This window comes from Kogia breviceps, chromosome 20 (genome assembly GCF_026419965.1).
Source record: "Kogia breviceps isolate mKogBre1 chromosome 20, mKogBre1 haplotype 1, whole genome shotgun sequence".
Classification (NCBI taxonomy): domain Eukaryota; kingdom Metazoa; phylum Chordata; class Mammalia; order Artiodactyla; family Physeteridae; genus Kogia; species Kogia breviceps.
The window spans coordinates 8,808,370-8,831,892 of record NC_081329.1 but is presented as its reverse complement, the minus strand read 5'-3'; the positions used below and the strand labels follow the sequence as shown (position 1 = coordinate 8,831,892).

At 38.0% G+C, this 23,523-nt stretch overlaps 1 protein-coding gene across 4 annotated transcripts in view; it reads right to left on the bottom strand.

Annotated features, from left to right (window-relative positions):
• The window catches only part of CSMD1 (CUB and Sushi multiple domains 1), a 1,661,506-nt gene that overhangs the window by 137,353 nt on the left and 1,500,630 nt on the right, over positions 1-23,523 (bottom strand). For all 4 annotated transcript variants that reach the window (XM_067022449.1, XM_067022447.1, XM_067022448.1 and 1 more), the window contains exons 37-39: positions 20,962-21,066; positions 5,587-5,705; positions 1,623-1,692 (exon numbers count right to left, since the gene is read on the bottom strand). In XM_067022449.1, the coding sequence (XP_066878550.1) occupies positions 1,623-1,692; positions 5,587-5,705; positions 20,962-21,066 (294 nt within the window). The remainder of the gene's footprint in view (positions 1-1,622; positions 1,693-5,586; positions 5,706-20,961; positions 21,067-23,523) is intronic.

Here is a 23,523-nt window from a genome sequence, read left to right as displayed (position 1 = left end):
TGGGCGTACAAACAGAGCCCCCCAAAGCTGTGTATCAATCTTTTTTCCTCTGTGATATTTTAAAAACTCCATCAGTGGGCTTCTCTTATTTTACATTTGTCCAATGATCCCACCAAGATTTTCAGTATAACCCTCAAGTCTCAGCCTTCTTCACGGCGCTCATCTGTCCACCATCATTTGGTAGCCTGCCTCCTGCCTCCTGCTGGGGAAACCCCTCCATGCCAGGGCCTTTCTTATGGTTAAACAGCATATTCAAAGAGTTTTTGATACAATGGTATGGCTAAAGAACAAGGTGCTTATTTTTATAAAAGAACCAGGGATCTTGGGGTTTTAATTGGGTTTATATATCTTATTTTATACAGATTCCTGATATTTTGCGAAGAATATATGGGATTTTTACTCCAGGGCACAGGCCATGTCCCGCTGCAGGGATCCCATGATACAGGGAATGGCCAGCTTGGTGCAGGGCCCTGGCAAACGGCTTGGCCACCTTGAGGCTTGTCATGATGTTCAATTTAGTTAATATCGGTTAAGCTCTGGGAGTGATGCTTGACACCCAGTAACTTGTAGAGAAGTGTTTTGCTGTAAATTGTCTTCATTAGTACGATTATTAAAAAAAAAAATCAGGACTTGAGATTTCCAAGAACTTATTAGTAAAATAGTATCTCTTCTTGGATTTCTAGTCCTAAAATCCCCAAGCTTGGATTAATCTAAAGCTAACAGCTAAAAAAACTTACAATCTCTCAAATAAGTCTTTGAAATTTATTGTGGGATGTTTGTGAGTTTTCCAATGAAAAAGCTTTCTCTATACCTTGTAAGGAATTAGGAGCAAGCAAGTGTTATGGAAGTTGATGCATCTTTGACATCTGCTAATATATGAAACATGTAAAATAAAAGATACAATTAATTATATTGGCTAATATAGGTAAACTATTCAAATAAAACATTTCCTCACATAATACAGAGTGTCAGCAATGACCTATCATTTGATTGAATACCCACTGTGAGTTGATTTTATTTCAAAGCTTAAAATATTTAAATTCCCACGTTTAAGGGAAAGCTCTTCATTTAAAAATAAATTTTAAAATAAATATCTTTTTATTTAAAAATAAAAATAAAACAGGATGTTCTATGCCTGAATCCCAGTCCCAGTGAGTCCCTCCACAAGGGCAGCTGCCTTGATATCAAATACTTTTTGTTATAAAATACTGTCCCTCCAACTTCACATCACTCATTGGTACTTCTCAATTTTGTTTCTGGAAATGTGATTTTCCTGAGGCTAAAGGTGTACACAGAACCCTTCTCAGACTCTCAGACCAGCTACATTCATTCTTGCCATGAATTAATCCACTGGCTTCTGATATGCATGTGCCTCGAGCTAGCAGTCTTGCATCTAATCCCTGTCGGTTGGTCCAGAGATGCTGGAAAAGCTGAGGAACCACATCCAGGGGGAGAAGATGCTTGTCCAATCCAATAGCAGCATTATTATGTTATCATCATGTAACAAATGTTTGAAAGGAATTTAAAAGTGCATCTTTGAAGCTCAAAAGTGGCTCAAGGAGATCACCATTACATTACTGATAATCTGCTCAGAGACCCAATGACGGAAGGCATGTTCATACCAATGCAAAGGGGAGATGGGTAGTTCCAACGACGAACAGTCCCTGGCATACAGGAGATGTGGGAACGGCCCTGTTCAAGAGAAAATGAAATAAAACTCACATAACTGACTGAACATAGAGTATTTAAGGCTTAAATGTTTGTGAGAACAACTGTACTTTCTTTGGTTTTCCATTTTTGATTTAATTACAAATGCAAAAAAATCATAACTCATGAAATCTACTAATGTGTGTTAATGAATCTCATATTTGGAATTAAAATAGAAAAAGATCCATAATCACTGTGTTTCTTGTCACTGAAATCAAAATCTTGTAATGTCCCCTTCAACGGTCTTTATTTCTGCCAGGACGCTTCCCTAATGCTCACAATGTTGAACTGAATTGGTCAAAGTCAGTCTTTTTTTTAATCATCAAAAGTTACAGCTTTTGGTCTGAGAGGCTGAAAATGATTAGGAAATACTAGGTATTGATCTGAAGGGCCAAAGGTAAGTAATCTGCTCATACAAAGGTTAACTTTCACCGTTGCCTACGGTTCAAGTGCAACTCACATGACCTTTAACGGTTCAGCAAAGAACTGGGTCAGTTCTTCCTTTATTGGAGAAAAAGGCAGACAATATTCATTTTATTATCAGACAGCCTCACGGCTGTCAATTTAACATGTCTCGATGAAATTAATCCTCATCATTCAGGGTCTCTTTATCCTCTAAATATATAAAGATTTCAACCATCAAAACATCTGTCCTATTATTACTCTTTTAAAAATTAAACAGCAGCAGGTTAAAGTCTCAGTGTTTCGTGCTAAAATCTCTTTTAAGATGAAAGAGAAGGTAGTGAACGGGCACCTCTGTGTGCAGACTATTCATTTTGACTTTTCTCCTTATTGTGACTTGGTGGTTTTATGTGCCATGCATACCTATCTTGTGAATTTCCATTTACCAAACAAAATTGGCATAGAGGCAGTTGAAAACCAAATCTTTAATTCATGTTAAATAATCCCAGCCGTATTGGGAACGCATCAAACAAGAATCTGCACTAAGGCAGTTATCAATGACAAACCGATTGCCCAAGCTTAGGAAGGTTTCATACTCAATTCATGTGCCACAAAACTCATTTTCTCCTACTTCCTAATATTCTTAAAAGTTGTTACAGTAAAGGAAGACTACACTTATACTTAAAGAAGACATGCAGGATAATGCTTTCCTGCCAAATTTCATGCTCTGTATCTCCTCCTTCTCTGATCTATTACGTTATCTTTAATAAATTTCTTTCTGAATTTTGGACAAACATAAAGTACAAAAGCCTTTAAAGATATTTATGGACAACTACCAATCAAACGGTCATTTATGACCAATCTAGGTCACATTCTGCTATTGATTTCAGCAAAGACCTTTCCTGCTAGTGATTCCAGCTGAAATTTTTATAATGGATCCAAAACAAGACAGGAATCTGTGTATTTATTTACTAGCTTCAAATGGGAATTTTCGTTTTTCATTTTTTAAAAGAACAGTAAAACAAATCTAGAGAGAAGGAAATCATTAATCAGTCAGGCATCCGGGACTGACATTTGATGTGTCCTGTCTCTTCCACTTTATGCCTGAATCTCACTAGGCAGATGCATTTACAGATATTTGTAGGTAAAGCATAAAAGGAACAATTCTTTTCATGAATAATATGTAATTTATGCATGCTGTCATTCCAAATATACTAATGTGTTAGCAAAATTCCCAGTTGTTAGCAACTTTTTAAAAAGTCCAGAATCCTTTTTAACTCATGTGAATGAGAGACAGTCACAGTTTGTAAATTCAATGCTTTAAACTGTTATAAAGAAAAAAAATCTTAGTTTGCATTTGAAAACCAGAGCTAAGTGGCCTGACTGGACTCTACAGATGTGTGTCTGCAGGCTTTTATCTCTAAGCAGCATATTAAACAATTCACTGTAAGAAATGTCTTTACTAAATAACCCTTTCTAGTTTCTTCTCTGAGGGCTATAGAAGTCTTCCTTATAAAAGGATGCTGACAGGAACTGCAAAGTGCTGTCATAAATGTGTAGAAAGATGAACACACGTGAGTGAGAGAAAGTGTTAACGTGTGGGGATTTGGGAGAGGAGAGACAACATGATATTTACATGGTTTAAGTCAATTTATAAAGAAGTAAAAAAAAAAACCCAAAAAGCGTAAAAACGTCGTCAGTATAGAGAAAGGTATTCCTCTAAATGAAACCCCTGGGATGTGACTTATAATTCTTTTTGCTGTAACACGTGAAATAGGAAGTTTCTGTCTTAAAGAATCAGTTGAAAAGGCCTCGACGTGCTTGGTTAAAAGCTTGTTTCCATGGAAGAAGTTCTGGCAAAGCTTCTTCAGTAACTCCTGTTCTACTTTCCGAGTCTCTGCCCACGTTTTTGCAGAGTGAAAGCAATTACTGTGATACCCACCGAGACCTATGAACGCAGGTTGCTTTGATGAAGGCGGCTTTATCTGCCGATGTTTGTTTATAACAATAGCTACACTGGCTTTCGTTTGCTGAAGTGTGTTAGGTGTTTCACTGACATTTTCTCAAACGTAAGACGCAGGCTGGTTTCTGCAGGTGGTCCCTCCAGATGTGCCAGCTCGCCTGCCCAACCCCTCGTCTCAGGCACTGGCTCACTCCCCTTCCCCATTAGGGAAAGATGTGCCCCCAGCGCCACACCATGAGGTTAACTGAGAGTAACACAGGCTCCGCACGGGAAGCACTCGGCGGGCAGGCCATCAGCTTCCCGCGTTTGCTGCTGCTGCTCTAACTGGTCTCCGTTCTGCAAGATACTTACGCCAGCACACAGAAACGGGACAGTAAGCAATGCTGTCACTTCACTGCTGTATCTGTGAAACCTCTTTCTGACGAGTACGCCAGCTTTTATTTAAGTCACTTACAGAATACAACTAAAAATAATGTTCTTGAAACACTATCAGTTTCAGTGTTGTAATGAACATACAGCAAAAAGTACTCTATTACCTGAATTAACTGAAGTGTAGAAACCTAGGGAGTTAATATGTCTGTTGGGCTTTGGAATATACATGTTTAGAATTCAATATTCATTATTGACAGGGAGAAGTATATGTGGATTATGCTAGAGGACACAGATAAACTGTTCTGCGAGTATGCTTATTTGTGGCTAACCCAGAAAATAACAGAAACATGACTCATGTTGCTATACATTGGTTTGTAAAATGTTTATTAAAACTTTACATAAACAAATTTAATTTAAAAAAAGACTATAAAAACTTCTGCTGAACATTTCTTGAAGTATCTAACCCTATTACTTGAGGACCATATTTACCTGGCACACAAGTAGGCACTTGAAGATTTACTGAACTAAATCATAAGAAGAGTCTGCAATGCAGGACAAGCATGGGACTCAGAGCCAACCCAATAATCGGGTTGCCAGGAGAGGACTGTTAAGGAGACTGTGTCAGTGCTTTGTCCCTTAGAATTTTATCTAGTTATTGGGAGAATATACATTTTGAAATAAAAGTATTATGAAAATAATATGCTCAACCTTAAAAGGATGCTTTATCATTTAGAAGCTATTTCCGCATCATCATTAAATTTACCTGTATACATTTTTTTTTTTTTTTTTTTGCGGTATGCGGGCCTCTCACTGTTGTGGCCTCTCCTGTTGCGGAGCACAGGCTCCGAACGCGCAGGCCTAGCGGCCATGGCTCACGGGCTTAGTTGCTCCGCGGCACGTGGGATCCTCCTGGACCAGGGCACGAACCCGCATCTCCTGCATTGGCAGGCGGATTCTCAACCACTGCGCCACCAGGGAAGCCCTGCATGGTTTAATATGACTACTTTGATTCACAAACTGAGTGAGAGAAACTAGATGAGGTCTCTGGGTGCAAATCTAGGGCTTTGTCTTAAGTGAGCTGGCTGAGGATTACCATGCTGAACCCCTCTACTACCAAAAGTTCAAATAGAAAAACAAAGTACCTGCAGCGTGTACCCAGGCTCGCACTGAAAGGACAGCACATCGTTCACCATGTATCGGTCTCCTGTTTTGATGCTGTTGCTGGGAAGGGCTGGCTCTTGGCAAGCAGCAAGACCCACAGCTGGGGAAACATAAAGAAAAACACTTACAAGCTACGTAAAATGAACAGTATTCTTATCATTTGAATAGCAAAATAGCGTTTTCCTATTGCTCTCCTCCTATAGAAATGAACAAAAACTCTCTGCTTTGTTTGTCTACCAAGAAGACAGGAACTTTCAATCAGCTTGAGCTAAATCTTAAATATTAATTTATTTTGTTTCCACTGTGTAATGAAATTTCTTTAAAGAATAAAATTTGTTACTTCCATATTTAGTGTAAAACACTCCAATTCCAATGCATACACATTTGAAAAGGTCTTCAAGGAAACTGTTTCCTATTATATGCAAATCCCCATGGTATGGCTCTCTTGCTTTTTGTTTTTCTAGCATACTTAGCAGTCTTTTTGAAAAATTTTAAGTGTGAATCCAGGAATTCTATCTTTCTGGAAAAACATAATATGAGAACAAATATTTTATATTCAATCTCTCTTTCTCATTTAAAGACAATGAAAAAAAATTCTCATGAGCAGTTTGTTCTTTAGGTAAAAAGGACCAATATTTACAGGCCCTAAAGCTGTAATCAGGCACTTTCCTAGATGGAATTGCCTTTAGTTAAGACACTAACACAATTTTTTAAAATGCATCATACAATATTGGAATTCAGCTTAGAATATCAGATCAATGAATGCCAAGGACCATTTAACATTGATACTTATTTGTATAAATCCTTATCATATGAATAATCAAAATATGTAGCTGTGGTATTTTATAGAATCAAAAATGAAATGGTGCTAAAGATTTGGTGATTGCTAATAATCTTCCATGATTCTAGTACATCTTTTTCTCACATCCCAAGTTACCAAGCACTAATAGGTAATCCAGGGTGAGAAATGGGAGAGAAGTACTTCGTCAGAGCAGACCAGCTTAAAATCCTTCACGTGCCCTTGGACTGAGACTTTGGTTCTTGTTCTTTTCATTAACATGAAGGAACTAATCAGATTAACTAACTGACTGGGACTCTGAGTAATGGGGAGGAGCTGGGGGAGGGGAAGATTGTTCTCCCGGGACATGAAGGCAGGTCTATGCAGCCACACAATCGTGGGTCCCAGTGCACAATGAGGACGCGTGCTGCCTGCCCTGCCCTCAGGACTGGGTCCACACCTGTGGGCACCCACTGCAGCTGGCACATCTCCTCTGCTCGTGTGCATGCTTCACGGTCCCCACCATACTTCGAGGTCAGAGATGAAATTATTAAGAATTTCCAGATGGACAACAGTATGCACAGGATGCCTCTGAGGGCAGGAGCTGGTGTCACTCCACGCGGTGTCGACTCATGAGGCAGCCTTGGGGTCTGGACAGGCAGCATTTGGAGAAATCAAGGGACAGGCAGTCCCTTGGAGACAAGGGACGAAGACAGTACTGTTTGCCAGTCACTGTCCTGGCTGCATCATGTTGCTCTAATCCTCACAAGAACCTTAATGTAGACTCCGGTGTCTGACATTAAGGTCAAGGCAGAGCAAAGTGAGATGGGCAGGCCAAGGTTCCCAGGTGCAGGTGTGCAGACCCACCTGCCCACCTGGGTGAGGTAACAGTCAGTTTCCTCCACTGCCCTGCTTTTCAAAGTATGGTAAGTGCGGGAGCCTGTAAGAGATGCACACTTTCGGTATCCCAGAACTTTTGGACCAGAATCTGCCTGTTAACACCATCCCTGGTGATTCTTATGCATTAAAGTTTGAGAATCACCAGTTTGCCTCACTTTACCCTGGAACCTGAGAACATGAAACAGAGAGAAGAGTCTTTATTTCTCATCATCAGTGAGATTGTTCATTTGAGAACATCATGCTATAGAAATTACACTGGATGGGCACCACCGTATATAAACAGGATAATTTCAAGCCATGAAACACATGGATTCTGTCTAGGATGAGCAGGTGTGAGGTGTAGCATAATGTTTTTGTAAGCTGAAATTGATTTTCCTTAAATGTCTATAGACTAAAAACTATAAAACACCATATGCATTAAGTGACAAAATTTTTAGTCCTAGTACAGAATTTTAAGCCATTTGAGGTTTTTCATAGTGATAAAATTGCTAAATATGGAAAAATACCATCACTTACATCTTTAACTTTTTTATTGATATAAATCTAATTTATCTCCCTCTCCTTTATATCTTTAGAAAATAGACTACAACTATATTTCAATTTCACCTTTTTTTCCCATCACAGATTGGCATGAACTCCTACTGTATATCATTTATTTGATCCTAGAAAAATACATTTAAAATACTTTTGCCATAAAATTTCTAACTACAATTTAGAATACTAAAAAGATAAAGATACTTTATGATTCTGAAACACATGATAAACATGCATTTTTTTTGTCCAATATTTAGAGCAGGATAAGCAGGACCTTTGTAGATATAAAGTAGGTTTGAACACTTTTTTTTTCAACTTATCATTGTCCTCATTTCAACTGGCATTGTGTATGGTTTTCAAACTTCACAATTCAAAAAAAATATGTTGTTCCAACTGGACAGCTTAAAACAATAAAGAATATAATAATCAAAGAGAGAGGAAAGCAGACCAAATGGAGAGATCAATAGAGTTGGATTAGTTGGCAGCTGCAAAGAGGTCGAAGAACAGATATGTAGAAACATGAGCATTAGGTACATGACAGGTCATCATAAACACTATAAGGAATATATTGGCTACTCCTTCATTTTGAAATGAAAAAATTTGTTGAGTATATTGTTCATTGTAACCAATTAAAGAACCATTCCTTTGCATAAGCACACCCTAAGACAGAAGTGTTGTTCACAATCTCTGTAAACCATAATCCAAAAATTGTATTAAAGGTCAGACAATGTGCTAGAAAACAGGTGAAGAAAGAATTACAACTTCACCTACGGAGACCTGATGGGAGGATGACAATAGATGAAGTAAATGTCAAATGTCATGATCACATAGATCTAAACCTACATGTGTCACCCTGTACACTCAGACTTCTATACAACATTGTTCAATGTCCACACATCTTCTTGACATTAAAGAGTAGCTGTAAAGAAATCCCCTTTAATTAAGAAAAAGTATCCAAAGAAAAGACACTACTTTTTCATTCATTGTCTAAGAAGTTTAGTGTATATGTGGAGCTAAAAATATTTTCTCTTACCTGTCAACTGTTGGCTGGTTCAGTCCACATAATAAATGCTATTCTATTCCTTCGATTTAATAGATCATAAGGTCTCATTAAAGCATAGGGATTGTGTGTCAAGAGAAGCAATCCCATGAATTCGGGGGGGGAGTAGAATTTTTAAATGTGATTTAAGTTATTATTAGTTTAAAACCGATTGTTATAACTTTAAGACGTTTTATGTAATTGCAGGTGTAACCACAACGAAAACATCGATCTAATACACACAAAGAGAAGTTATGTCACTACAAAAAAATCAATGAGACAAAAAAAAATGGAGTAAGAGGAAAATAGAGACAAAAATGCTAAAAGACATACAGAAAACAAAGACACAGATTGGCAGAATGGATTAAAAAAAAGTTCCAGGCATATGCTATCTATCATTTACTCATTTTAGATCTAAGTACACACATAGTCTAAAAGGGAAAGGATTGAAAAAGATATTTCATGCAAAAAGGAACCTAAAGACATCAGGGATGGCCATACTTAGAATAGATTTTAAAACAAAAACTGTCACAAGAGACAACGAAGGACATTATATAATAATAAAAGGGTCAATTCACCAAGCAGATATAAACAATAATAAATATATATGCACCTGACACTGGAACTGCAAAATAAGTGAAGCAAACACTGACAGACCTGAAGGGAGAAATGGACACAAACACGAGAATAGTATGAACCTTCAATATCCCACTTTCAGTTATGGAGAGAACAGCCAGATAGAAGATAAGGGACAGAAGACTTGAACAACACTAAAGCCCATTTAGACCTAAGAGATATATACAGAATACTCCATCCAAAAAAGCAGAAAACATATTCTTCTCTGGTGTACATGGAACATTCTCCAAGATAGGCCACATGTTAGGCCACAAAACATGGCTAAACAAATTTTTAAAAACTGAAATCACACGAAGTATTTTCATCAATCACTTTAGAATGAAACAAGAAATCAATAGCAGAGGGAAAAAAAAGAAAATCCACAAATAGGTGGAAATTAAACAACTCAATCTTAAACTCAACCAATAGGTCAAAGAACAAATCACAAGAGAATTTAGCAAATATCTGGAGACATGAAAACAAAAACACAACATACAAAAACTTACAGGATGCAGTAAAAGCAGTACTAAAAGGGAAGTTTATAGCTGTTAATGCTTACATTATAAAAGAAAAATGATCTCAAATAAACAACCTAACCTTATACCTCAAGGAACTAGAAAAAGAACAAACTAAACCAAAAGTTAGCATAAGGAAGAAAATAATAAAGATTAGAGGAGAAGTCAATAAAGTAGAGAATATGAAACAATGGAAAACATCAACAAGACCAAAAGTATTTTTTTTAAATATCTAGAAAATCAACAAACCCTTAGATAGACTGAGAAAAAAGTTTTAAAGACTCAAATAATTAAATTTTGAAATTATAGGCATTTAAAAAAACTACGGGGCTTCCCTGGTGGCGCAGTGGTTGAGAGTCCGCCTGCCGATGCAGGAGACACGGGTTCGTGCCCTGGTCCGGGAAGATCCCACATGCCGCGGAGCAACTAAGCCCGTGAGCCATGGCCGCTGGGCCTGCGCGTCCGGAGCCTGTGCTCCGCAACGGGAGAGGCCACAACAGTGAGAGGCCCACATACAGCAAAAAAAAAAAAAAAAAAAAAAAAACTACGAACACTTGTACACCAATGAAATGGATAACCTAGAAGAAATGGATAAACCCCAAGAAATATACAACCTACCAAGTATCATGAAGAAATAACAATTCGGAACAGACCTATCATTAGTAAGGACGCCCAAACCCATGGGCCTTCTTACTTCGTCCTTGTCCACACTCTGCATCCATCAGCAGACCTGTCAGTTCTACCTACCATGTGCATCTCACATCCTTGTTTCTCCTGCATCCCACCTCCTCTGAGCCACAGAACTGAGCTTCCTCTGAGCCTGTTGACAACTGCAACATCTGTTTACCCGATGAGGATACGCCCTCTCTTGTCACTGTCCAAGTGGGTCTCTACTCAACAACCTAATTGATCTGGTTGAAGGATAAATCAGATGATGTTACTCCCCTGATGGAAACTGTTCAATGTCTTCCAACTGTTCTCAGGATAAAATCCTGGGCTACAAGGGGGGGAACATTCTCTCTCTGGCTCACTCTTTCAATTTTGTTTCCTGTCTCTCTTCTGACTGTCCAAAAGGCTCCCTCTAGTCTAGACATTTATTTTTTTTCCGGCTTCATGAGTACAATAGGTGCCTTTCTACCTGGGGTACCCCTTGATAGTTTCCTTTGACTACAATGCATTTCCCTTAAGTCTTTTTGTGGTTGAATAATGTCCATTGTTTCACCCTCCCTTCAATAAATATTGTCAATGAAAAATAGAGCACCACAGTTACTTTACACCTCAGAATACTGCTTATTTGCTTCAAGGTGCTTAACACAGTCTATAACCATCATGGTGTTTCCTTATATATTATGCCCCCGCCACTAGAATATGAATTCTGCATCAGCAGAGACCACGTATGGTTGTCTCATCATGACTCTATCTATGGAGGCTAGAGCAGGCATATAGCAGATGCTCCAATAAATGGGGATGAATGCAGCGACGTCCACAATTTATTTTCGGGGGACAGGGATGAGGGGGCAATCATCACCAAGAAGAGATGAGTCTCAAATGAGTTACAAGGGTGGATGCACCAAGTGACAACTGATCATTTGAAACCAAACTCCTTTGCATGCGGGCAACTCTCTGAGTAATGGGCAGAGTGAGTAGCAGCAGAGTTTCTTTAGTGATTGATGATCCTCTCACGCAGCAACCAGAGACTAGCTGATAAATACAGAGCTAATGTTGGGAGCCACCTCTTAACTCAGTGGCAGGGACAGTAGGTGATGGTCCGAAGAGTTTAGGATTAAGCGTCAGTTCTGTACACTCCACGCTTCCCCTTCCCAAATCCATTAATGCCTGAAATACCAAAGACTATCCAAGGACAACAGGAAAACTGTACTCCAATCCCTTTATTTTAGAAGAGAGTCAACTAAAGAACCCAGGGATTAAGTAGTTTATATTGCACCTTTCACTTAAATTTAATACTTGTTAAAACGCCAAAACATCACTGTTAGGAGAAAAGTTTTAATCAGTTACCAGTTTTTTGTGTGTAATTACATTCAACCCCAAATAAATCTGGGATTCTCTTGTTACCCACCAAACAAAGTTCTGTTACTACTGAATGCCCAGAACAGTCTTGTAAGAGAGACTTCACATTACCAGAAGGGTCTCTGGAACATTCTGTGATGTTAGGCAGAAGTCAAGATATACAAGACTTTAAACTCTTCCATGGTCCTTGGTGCAATTAGAACTTGGTATGAAATGAGGAAGACATGAATTATCAATTGATGTTACTGAAAGCAATTTTAATAGGAGGCAGAGGGCTTCCCTGGTGGCGCAGTGGTTGAGAGTCCGCCTGCCGATGCAGGGGACGCAGGTTCGTGCCCCGGTCCGGGAGGATCCCATATGCCGCGGAGCGGCTGGGCCCGTGAGCCATGGCTTCTGAGTCTGCGCGTCCGGAGCCTGTGCTCCGCAACGGGAGAGGCCAAAACAGTGAGAGGCCCACATACCGCAAAAAATAAAAATTAAATTAAATTTTAAAAAAATAGGAGGCAGGAGTTGAAACGGTCTCAGGAGATTCTTTGAAATAAAAGCACTTAGATAAATTTTATGGATCAACAAATGATTGATATAGAGTTAAATACAAGAAGATAACTTTATTAAACCCCTGAATGGACATGGTTTACAGGATGCTCACTCTGGTGGAGGTACAGTGCTGTCTTCCATGGATGCGCAAGATGAAATCTCCATAAATATACCCAGGGGTGTATGAGGTGTTATTTTGTCCAATCTTTCATTTCCTGTGATTTTTACTCATGCCCGCCATTCAAGTTGAGAAACCTTATTAGTATTATTAATATAGTATTAAAGTGTCATTAAAACATGCATTAATAATTTGCATGCATTTATAAGGATTACTATAATTGTAGAGGGCTATTTCAAACTGTCAGTATTCAACTATGATAATATCTCACTAAAAATGTGTAGTACTTTTCATTTCAAAAACTTAAGGCATTTTCCAGAATTTTAATCCTCATTACATACTTCCTTCTGAATGCCTGTTTTGAAATGAGTCCACAAAGGAAATGAAATGTAGTACTTACTTGATCACTGAAAACAAACAGAATGCAAGTGTTTTAAAATCACACCCATAATAAACATAGCTTTATAGTGATAATATTCTGTTGGCCATCAGCTCAGACCCCTGCCGGAATTAATGCAGTTCACTATACTATGTTCTCACCATTGTATCAAAAACTGACACGATTGTCATATAAAGTTCACTTCTGAATTTTCTAGAAAACCTTTTTTGAATACAACTTCAATTGTAAATTATAAGTACTTTTTAGAATACAAACAAGCAAGGAACTTATCTCTTTTAATTACTGCATTTTCTTTTTTTTAAAGATAATTAAATAAATTCTATTTCTTTTTTTCACTTTTATTGCCATAAATTTAAAGCTAAATTTAGTGCCTAACAATACCAATTATTTTAATATAGGGTGCTAGTATATTAATATATTTCTCTTTAGTTTAATTGCCTTTAAAAATTTTCTCTATTTTAATAATTTCTTTGTTGTATACTTATTTTTATTTTAAGTTGCACCAAATACTTGAAGAACGGACAGGTTATCTTTTTTTCTAATCTATTTTTTATTCATCTGAGTATTGTTTGAGTGAGATCTTATCAAATTCATGCTATATAATGCTATATAATATTATTTTTCATTATACACGTAACTATAAATTAAATACATATGAGAAGGACTTAATCATGTATAATAAGTTTTGAACTTGTATTTGAAATACTATTATATTACAGTCAGCTCTAGGTCATATAATATTTGAGAAAAACTTTAAGTCTGATAATAGTAAAATACTTTATATTTATTTTATAATAATCATTTTAATTAATGACAATTAATACACCAAAGTTGCAAGCATGCTAAATGTGAAAAAAATCTCCACTTGACTCTACCTTGTAAAGGATAAGCATTCATTTCAAACAATGAAAGAGTTACTATATTTACTTTTTTTCTGAATTTTTATTGTTTTTTCATAATAACTACAAATCACTAATTCAAACTCCTTTCTTTTTCAGAATAAATATATTATAAATGTGCTACTGCAATATTATTGTCTTTTTATAGAAAAAAAAAAATTGTCATTTTCTCTCTCTTACACGAGGCTGTCATGGCCATAGCTTCCATGTTCCAGGCTCTGACCCATCTGTATAATGTTCTGTATCAAAGGGCCAGAGTCTTAGACATGGGAGAATGGCTTCCACATCAGACCATGTCCTCTGCTGGGCTACTGTTTAGAGTAGAATAGCTAACTTTCTGCTTTGTAGGACATCTGAAATTCACACTGCACAGTAGCTTCTCTATTTTACTTGCCTTCCAGGGGTCAAATGTCATATCTCATAGACTCTAGAAATATTTTGTTAACTCCAATGGGTTTCCCAGTAGTGAGTGTGAGAGGAAAAAGGTCTCGAGAAAGGCAGTGATACAAAAAAACCTTTCATATATAGAATTATTTTGGTGCTGTTTGGACTCAGTGCCATATATCAGCACTAAATAGTCTTGAATAATTGCAGAAGCCTTTCACTTGAGGTCAAACACACTCATTGGGTTTATGACATTAATCTGGCATAGATGCCATTCGATGAGGTCTTATATGGTTCCCTGAAGACCCAGAAATTAAGTATCTCCTAACATAGCAAGACAGAACTATGTGTAAGCTCAGGCACAATACCAGTCTAATTTAATAAAGAAGGTTTTAGTAATGTAAAGTATGACTATTAAACAAGCACTGCTATGTGCAAAAATCGAGATAAGTAGTTTCTATTTCAAGCAACCTCTTCAGGGAGATTGTCTCAACTACATGGGTTTATTCTGCTAATAATGTATTTGTAATGTAAATATATATTACATTTAATTCTATATAATTTATCTGTAAATATCTCTGAATTTGTTCACAGTTATGAAGAAACCTATCTCACTACTTTAAAGTTACGTGTACTAGATAGATAGATGATAGTTACAGATAGATGGATAATTTTGTTTAAAAACTGGACATTCAAGAAAAGTTTCTCTATGGTTAATCTAAATAAATAATTTTAGTATTCATCTAGCCTTGAACTAGAGCAATTTTAAAACCTATAAAAAGACTTCCACTTCTACTTGGGATATAGAAATCTGTAAAATGACAACCTCACTCCCACTTTAACAATGAGAAAAATCTGAACTATAAAATCATAACCTTTCTTGAACTCATCAGGGAGCTGAGGTTTCAGGTACCCAGGTGACATCAGTTCCAAAGGATTAGTGCCTTCAAGGAGAGGGAGGACACACAAACTGTCACTGTGACAGATCACAGGAGAGAAAGGACCAACTCACACACAGGCAATGATACGTCAGCTAACACTTTAGCAAATGGCCAGTACCTGAGCATGGGTCTCCAGTAGCTCAGGGCCCCAGACAGAGGGGAGTCTGCCCTTCCTTACACATGCCTCCATTGACTAATTAAGAGAGATACTGGGGGCATGGTAGGAGCCTGGAGTGAGCCTCTCCCTTATCACCACCAAATATCAATGTTTCTGTGGAGAGAGGCATGAAATCCGATGCACTTCCTGAAACATTTCACTTTTAGGAAACAAAAGTGTTAAACCACTGGGGGAGGAGCAGCAAAACCTGTTCCCTCCAGGGCACAGGGAAAGTGGCACTGCAGCTTGGAGAAAGGTGTACGAAAAAAGAAAGTCTACATGTGGGGTGTGGCAGGAAAGCCAGTATGAGCTTAAGACGCTATATCAGCACCAAGACCATGGTCTTCTAGCACTAGGGGACAGTCAGCAAACACTCCTCAAAGGCCAACCACAGGTAGACCCTGATGACCTTGGGAGGGGGGCGAGAATGCTGAGAACACCCCACCCCACTCTGTGCAGACTCTCAAGGTTTGACTTAGGCTGGAAGAGAATCACAGAGCAACTCTGACTCCAGTGTAAGCTTAACACAGAGCGACAAGCAACAGCGTCTACTACTGGGGGAGATGCCACCTCTTTTGAAAAGGTGTTTAGGGAGGACTGACAGCTCAGAGTGGAGTAACGACACTGAGAAAAAGCCCCCAATTAGGCACTTGGCAGTGCCAGCTCACCACTCAGGAATCTGATGCTTTGAAAGTAACCATAGCGACAATGGAACTCAAACCCAGTGCAATTCCTGACTCAACAGGCTAACAAAAGTGGTGCCCATTCCCAGGCACAAATATTAACCACAATCTCTACGTTTCTACTCGTGGTGTCCACCTTTAATAAAATATTCAAGAAATAACAACCCTTTGCCTAGAGATGAAGTAAGTAACCAGACTCTGTGGAAATATAAGACAGGGATTTTAAATATAAAAAATATGTTAAAAGATCTAGTGGAAAAGATAGCATGCATGAAGAGATGGAGTAATTACTGATGAGAGACAATAATTATAAGAAAGAATCAAGTGGAAATTCAAGGGGCAAAACACAATATCAGATATGAAGAATTATTTCAATAGACTCATTAGCAGACTTAACACAGCTGAGGAAAGATTCAGAGAATCAAAGGTTAATAGCAACTACGTAAACTGGAACACAAAGAGAAAGTGTGAATAAAACCGAACTGAGGAACAAGAACTGTGATACAATATCAACAGGCCTAACAGACATGTAATTAGAGTCCCAAAAGAAACAGGAAAAGAGAATGGGGGAAAAGAAATATTTGTAATGAAAATGGTCAACAATTTTTCATAAATAATAAAAGACATCAAACCTTAGATCCAAGAATATAAGTTTACCCTGAACTGGATGAATATCAAGCGCATGCGCACGTGCGTGTGCGCACACACACACACACACACACACACACACACACACAAATCCATCTAGACATACCATAGTCTACCTGATGAAAATAAAGAAAAATTCTTAAAGGAAACCAGAGAACAAGGACAAATGCATAGCCATAAGAAATACAGCTTACTTCTCATCACAAACTATGAAATAAGGAGACAATGAAGTGGCATTTTTAACATACTGAAAAGAACTTTCAACCCAGATTTCTACACCCAGCCAAAATATCTTTCAAAAATGAAGGTAGAATGATGACTTTCAGAAAAACAAAAGCTGGGAGAATTCTTTGTCTTCAGACCTTCACTAGAAGAGTCAAAAGAAGTTCTTCAGACAGAAAAATTTTAGACAGAAACTTGGATTCACTCAAATAAATAAAGAGCTCCAAAGATGCTAAAAACAGGTAAATATAAAATATTTAGTTTTCTCATTTTTATCCACTCTGAAAGATCAATATCTAAAGCAAAAACAGTAAAAATGTTTTGTGGGCTCTATAACATGTAAGACAATAATAACATAAAGGATGGAAAGAGGAAATTAGAAGTATACGCTTGTAAGTTTCACTACCCATTAAGTGACATAATATTATTTGCAGGTAAGCTATGTTATATTAAAGATGCATATTTGAAACTTGTCTAGGGAGACCATTAACATTTTTAAGAGTTTATCTATTAAGTCCATAGTGGAGATAAACTGGAGCAATAAAAAGACTCAGTTAAACCAAAAGCTGTCGGGAAAAGAGGGAAAAAATCAACAAGATACAAATAGGATCAGTACAAACACTCCAACAGGGCTCATGTGTTTAATGTTATTTGTCCTCCCCCCACCAAATTCCACTGAAATAAACTTGTTTATAAATATGTACATATATAATTGGCCTCTGTATCCATGGGTTCTGAATCTGCTGATTCAACCAACCACGGTTCAAAATTTTTTGAGAAAACACATTCCAGAAAGTTCCAAGAAGCAAAACTTGAATTTGACACAGGTTGGCAACAATTTACATAGTATTTCCTTTCTACTTACAACTATTTATGTAGCGTTTACATCATAGTAGTTATTATAAGTAATCCAGAGATGATTTAAAGTATATGAGAGAATGTGCATAGGTTAGGTGTAAATGCGACAGCATTTCATTTAAGGGACCAGAGAACCTGTGGATTCTGGTATCCATGAGGGGAGACGGGGGCGGGGAGGGCTCCTGGAGCCAATGCCCCACGGATACTGAGGCAAGACTGTATATATTGTTTCATGTTGAATCCAAGAACAGTTACTGCCATATTGTTCCCCAGGAGCAGGTTCCATGCTATATACCTCAAGGTAACATTTTGTATTTTCCAATATAAACCAACGTCATCATTGTTCCCATATCTATAATTTAAAGTTCCCAGAAAGTTGAAGTTTTCATTTGGCTCTTTTTCTTCAGATTGGAGCTCAGAGCAAGAGTGAGGCTTGTATCCTTCTGCTGCCTAACTCAAATTTCCAATCAAGTCCAAAAATATAAAAGCTGGCTAGATGGCTACAGGCTTGTATGAAGCATTCAAAGATGCTGGTCTTTTGACCTTCTAGCTGGATCGTATAAGATCACAGAGGATCTAGATCACATATACCACACCAGACGTCCTGGGAATCACTTTCGCTATCATTAATATTTTACAACTCATCCCTTCAGATAAAGTGTTTGTTTTTTGTTTGAGAAGTTCCTATCAGTGTTCGCTTGGAATTATGGACCATTACAATGAACAGGGCCTAGGCTTCACCTCCATATGCGAAAACTCAGACTCCTCAGGCGGAAGCAGGCGCGGACTTGCCATACGGCTCAGGTTTCAGGGCCAGAGCCGGATCTAGAACTGGGTCTACAACTGGATCTCCAAGACTGACTCCCAGGCTTCTTGACCTTCCACATGCCATTCAGCCACCAGTGACAGGTGGTGTGACCGCCTGTAAAGAGGGGCCGCCCGTGTGCTCCTCCCGATTGGACAGTTGGGATATTTGGACAGGTGCTCAGTAAACTGCATTTGTGATGAAACACATCTGTGTCTACCTGTGTTCATTCTGTAAGTCGTTAGCAGTCTGACTCTGACCTGGGCAGGCTGAACACATGCTAGGTTCTGTTCCTTCTCTTGTAAAAACTGAGCATACCTCAAAAATGGTGTTTTCTGAGGATAAATGAGTAAGCAGCCGTAACACGTTTAGGGCAGGACCAGGCATAAATGTGTGCTTGTTGTTGTTTTTACTATTATTACATGGATATATATTGTAGCAAAAAGTCTGAATTTAGAGACATGTGGATTGGCAATACACTTTTTAAGGTTGATGCAAAGATACGTTAATAGATTAAGAATATTACATAATCTTTTGAAAACTTACCTCAACAGTCCTTCTGCTCTTTAGTGTTCACCTTAATAAGATTAATTCTACCAACACTTTGTATAATCCACATTTTAAACTGACACAAAGAATGAGAACAGAGAAATGACTGCCTCTAAGTACATGGAAGGTAATGCCATGGCCCTCAGAATGCTGTTAGCGTCCGAAAACAACCACTCAGAAAAGAAAATCACGAATGAAAACGTAGCATTCCGTGTGGCCAAGTAAAAAATAAATACATTTAGTAATGAAACAAGGCCTTAAGATTCTTGAACAAGATTAATTTCAGTAACAAATATGTTCGTCTCTCTTTTAATGAGTTTTATCAGCTGAGAATAAAGTGAAATGTAGGTAATTACTCTATTGTTGGAGCTGAAGTCCGTGTGAGCCCACAGATAATTGTACACAGTAATTGTAGACTAATTATTTTATGAGCACCTCTTTCTATAAGGAGTGAGTGAAGAGCCAGAAGCCACAAGATAACTTTGAGAGGAAGAAATAAGCACATTCATCAATTCTAACACTGCTAAAAATATTAGTGAATTTATTAACACTATCATAAATAAGATTTATAGTTTCGTATCTACAGATGTTCACAAAATGTATCAAAGTAGCAGATTTTTCCAGACATATCCTACATAAATAGCATCCATAGTATCATTTTACGCTGTCACTAAAGTAGTCCTATTCAAATAAATTGGAATAAACTTGCATACAAATGCCTGTAATAAGTAGGGAAATTTAACCGGAATACGAAACAGCCCTGTGGTTTGTGTCTGGTTCAGAATATTTATCATCAGCTGGAAACCTGGCCTTTCAAAAACATGCATGCATTTACATCCCAGCGAACTGTTTATTTCAATTCAAAGGATCACTTATTAAAGCTTATCCACGTATTTGCTTATTTGCAACTGCTTATTAAAGGAGATGAATATCAACATTAAGCATTTTTAGCGCTTGAAAACATGTCCTAAAATAAACTTTACTCTCATTGGAAATTCTTATTTCACTTTTACAAGGTTTACCTGCATAATCAAACGCCAAAGAAGATTTGTGAATTTGACCTTTGTCGTCCCATTTATCAGACTATTAACTCAGTCTCACATCCATTTTTAAAAGGTTAGCATCTCCTTTGCATTACCTTCTTCCAATTAAAGTGAATAACACACAAAGGCAGGCACGAAAGTGGCTGCTCTTCGCTAGTCTGAGTCTACCAGCCTCTGAGACTAGAAATCGAAAGGGCTTATGACCACAATCTATTTGGAAATTATGACTTTCTACATTTTTGGAAACTTACATGAATATTTGCTATCATTCACAAGAAAACTAGTAATATTACAAATGGTTATTTTGTACTTTTTTTTAACACAAACAACCCGAAAGCATAGTCGATGTTTTATCTAATTATTCCAGATGCTAAATTCTTCATTTCCCTATTGTCTTTCATAATATAATTATAATATATAATATAATAAAAATATAGTTCAATATAAGAATATATTATAATAATTATAATTATATATTATAAATTATATTATAAATTTCTATATTATAATTGTTATAAAATTATATAACATAATAATAACATAGTTCATAGAGATCGCTTTTGTAACACCCAAGTTTGTGGAACTTCCAAACATAGTTTTAGAATAAAAGGTCACTGTGTAGCAAGGGCAGGGATCTATTTTCCCTTTAAGAAAATTACTCAGTATCCCAGTGAAAGCCAGATGCAGAAACAGGTGACCTTACTTTTGTATTCCAGGTGGAAGCCCGCAGCCGCCACGCTGATATCCGACTGGAAATGCAGGTAGAGCTGATTGGACGTGCTGTTGAGCAGTGCCGGCACCGTGGTACCTGTGAGAAGTGAGGCAGGTTGAGCTTTAACATCAGTGATGCGTTCACTCTTCGCATTATAAAATCAGTAAGGATATCATACACTGAGTGATATATGTCAGAGGAAGACAAATGTTACAGGATATCACTCATATGTGAGACCTAAAATATAATACAAACGAATCTATTTACAAAACAGAAATAGACTCATAGGCATAGAAAACAGACTCATGGTTACCTAAGGGGAGAGGGAGGAAGGAGGGAGGGATAAATTAAGAGTTTGGGATTAGTAGATGCACACCGCTGTATATAAAATAGATAAACACAAGGATTTACTGTAGAGCACAGGGAGTATATTCATTAACTTGTAATAACTTATAATTTTCAGATTATAGTGGAAAATCATCTGAAAATATATACATATTTAACAGAATCACTTTGCTGCACACCTGAAACTAACACAATATTGTAAGTCAACTATACTTCAAAAAAAGTCACTGAGGATATTTGTTTAGGTTTACAGATCCCTTTAACTTGTCTGATCGTCACATATTTAACCCAAGTATTGGCTTTGATGGTTATACTTTTAGCGACTCTCTTCTTCCAGGTCCAGTAAGAAATTCCACATTTTCTCTGCCCTCTTCAGGCAGATGTGACATCTCTTTATCATATCAGTGAAAACACACACATTTTTATGCTTTACCGTTCATTTGATTCTTCCGATTGTTTTCTTTTATCAACATAACCATTTGCTTTTTTTTTTTTTTTAACTTGTCATGAACAAAGAAGGGACAAAGTCTCAACAGGCAAGTCATATGGAGGTTGGGGAAGCAGTTAAGACTGTAAATCTGATGCAACGTATTATCCAGAAGAGGTTGCTTTTGACTATATATTCTCTTCTCTATCCCTGTGTGACTCGTACTGAATAATGTTCTTTCTGAGATCTGCAAATGATTTCAATGAAGCACACATGGAAAGGAAAATACAGGTTTATTTTACATAATGCCTCATTTCATTAAAATGTTCTAACCTACATTATAGCAGCTGACAGATCAGGAGATTTAGTGATGCTGAGGACCAGGGTGACAGAAAAGCCATGGTGCCCAAGGTGCCGAGAAAAAGCATGTGTTCATCAGCCAGAAGTGTAAAACGTGAAGTCGGAATGTATTATAATATGGGAATACGATAAGCTAGCTTAAATCCCTTTTTACCTAAAGGGTACATGATTGATATTCTAGTGTATTCAAATCATTCTCTGAATAAGTACACACTTCCTATATGTGAAGGAAATATCCAGCATGTAAAATTCATCATGGCGCAGGCAAATTACCAGATGAAGATGATGCTAACGTATGAAGAAAGAAATATAACTTTAAATAACAAAACAAGGAAATAAACTGCTAGTTATCCAAGACAGATGAAGAATGTTGCAAGGATAATATCCTTTGTCACCCTTCACTCTCTGCTTAAATGATTCTAAGATCCTCCGACAGCTGTAATTAAACCAATGACTCCAGGTAAGGACTCCAGCCATCTGTCCCATCGCTTGGTTGCCAAAGGCTCTTGGAAGATGATGTGAACACATCTCAACTCATAATCATCGCTGCAGAGCCTGGGTGACCTCCTGTGTCCCCAGGTCCATCCACACTGTTAACACCCGCTGAAGTCCTCCCATCAGAGGCCCCCTCCCTCTCCGTGACCTGTGCTGCCCTACAGGCAGCCGTCAGGCCCTAACGAGCCAGCCTCCTCCATCCTTCTTGGTTTCACTCACTCCATCCCTCCAGTTGACCACCAGCATCCCAGCACAAGCCACCAGTGCTATTAACCAGGATGAGGGGATAGTACCACACTCCTAACTTGTTTCCTGAATCTACTGTTGCCCCAATCCAATTCATTCTCCACTCAGGAGTCTGAAAGCTCTTTTTAAGATGGACACATGACTATGTCATGTTACAGTTCTCCTAGATTCCTGGTCATCTTAGGATAAAAGTTCAGCCTCCTTGCTTTGACCTAAAGACCCTGCCTGATCTAACGACTACCTGCATTTCTACCTGCTTCTCACTACTCGATTTCACAGCTCATTTTCCTGTTCAAGGTGTTCCCATAATCGCAGTCTGGGATGCTCTTTCCCTCTCCTCTATCCATTTTGCCCTTCTTATTCCTACTCATTCAAAAATCTCCACTCTTCTCATCCTAAGCCTCTTACTTATTCATTCAATAAATACGTGTTTACCCAGTCAGATGAGCCTTTTAGCCACCTCTCCCAACAAATCAATTACTTTCTGACCTGGTGCAAAGCAGAGATTCCCCTGATTAGGATAGAACCTCAAAGACTTGGTCCTCGTGAAACACTTAAGGGCACCGAGCGACCGATGTTGCCGCACAGAAAGCGGACCCGGCAAGGTTCTCATCAGTCCGCCACCCCGAACCCTCTCAGCAGCCGCCGCTTACAGCTCTCGTCTGAAATAGCCACCACTG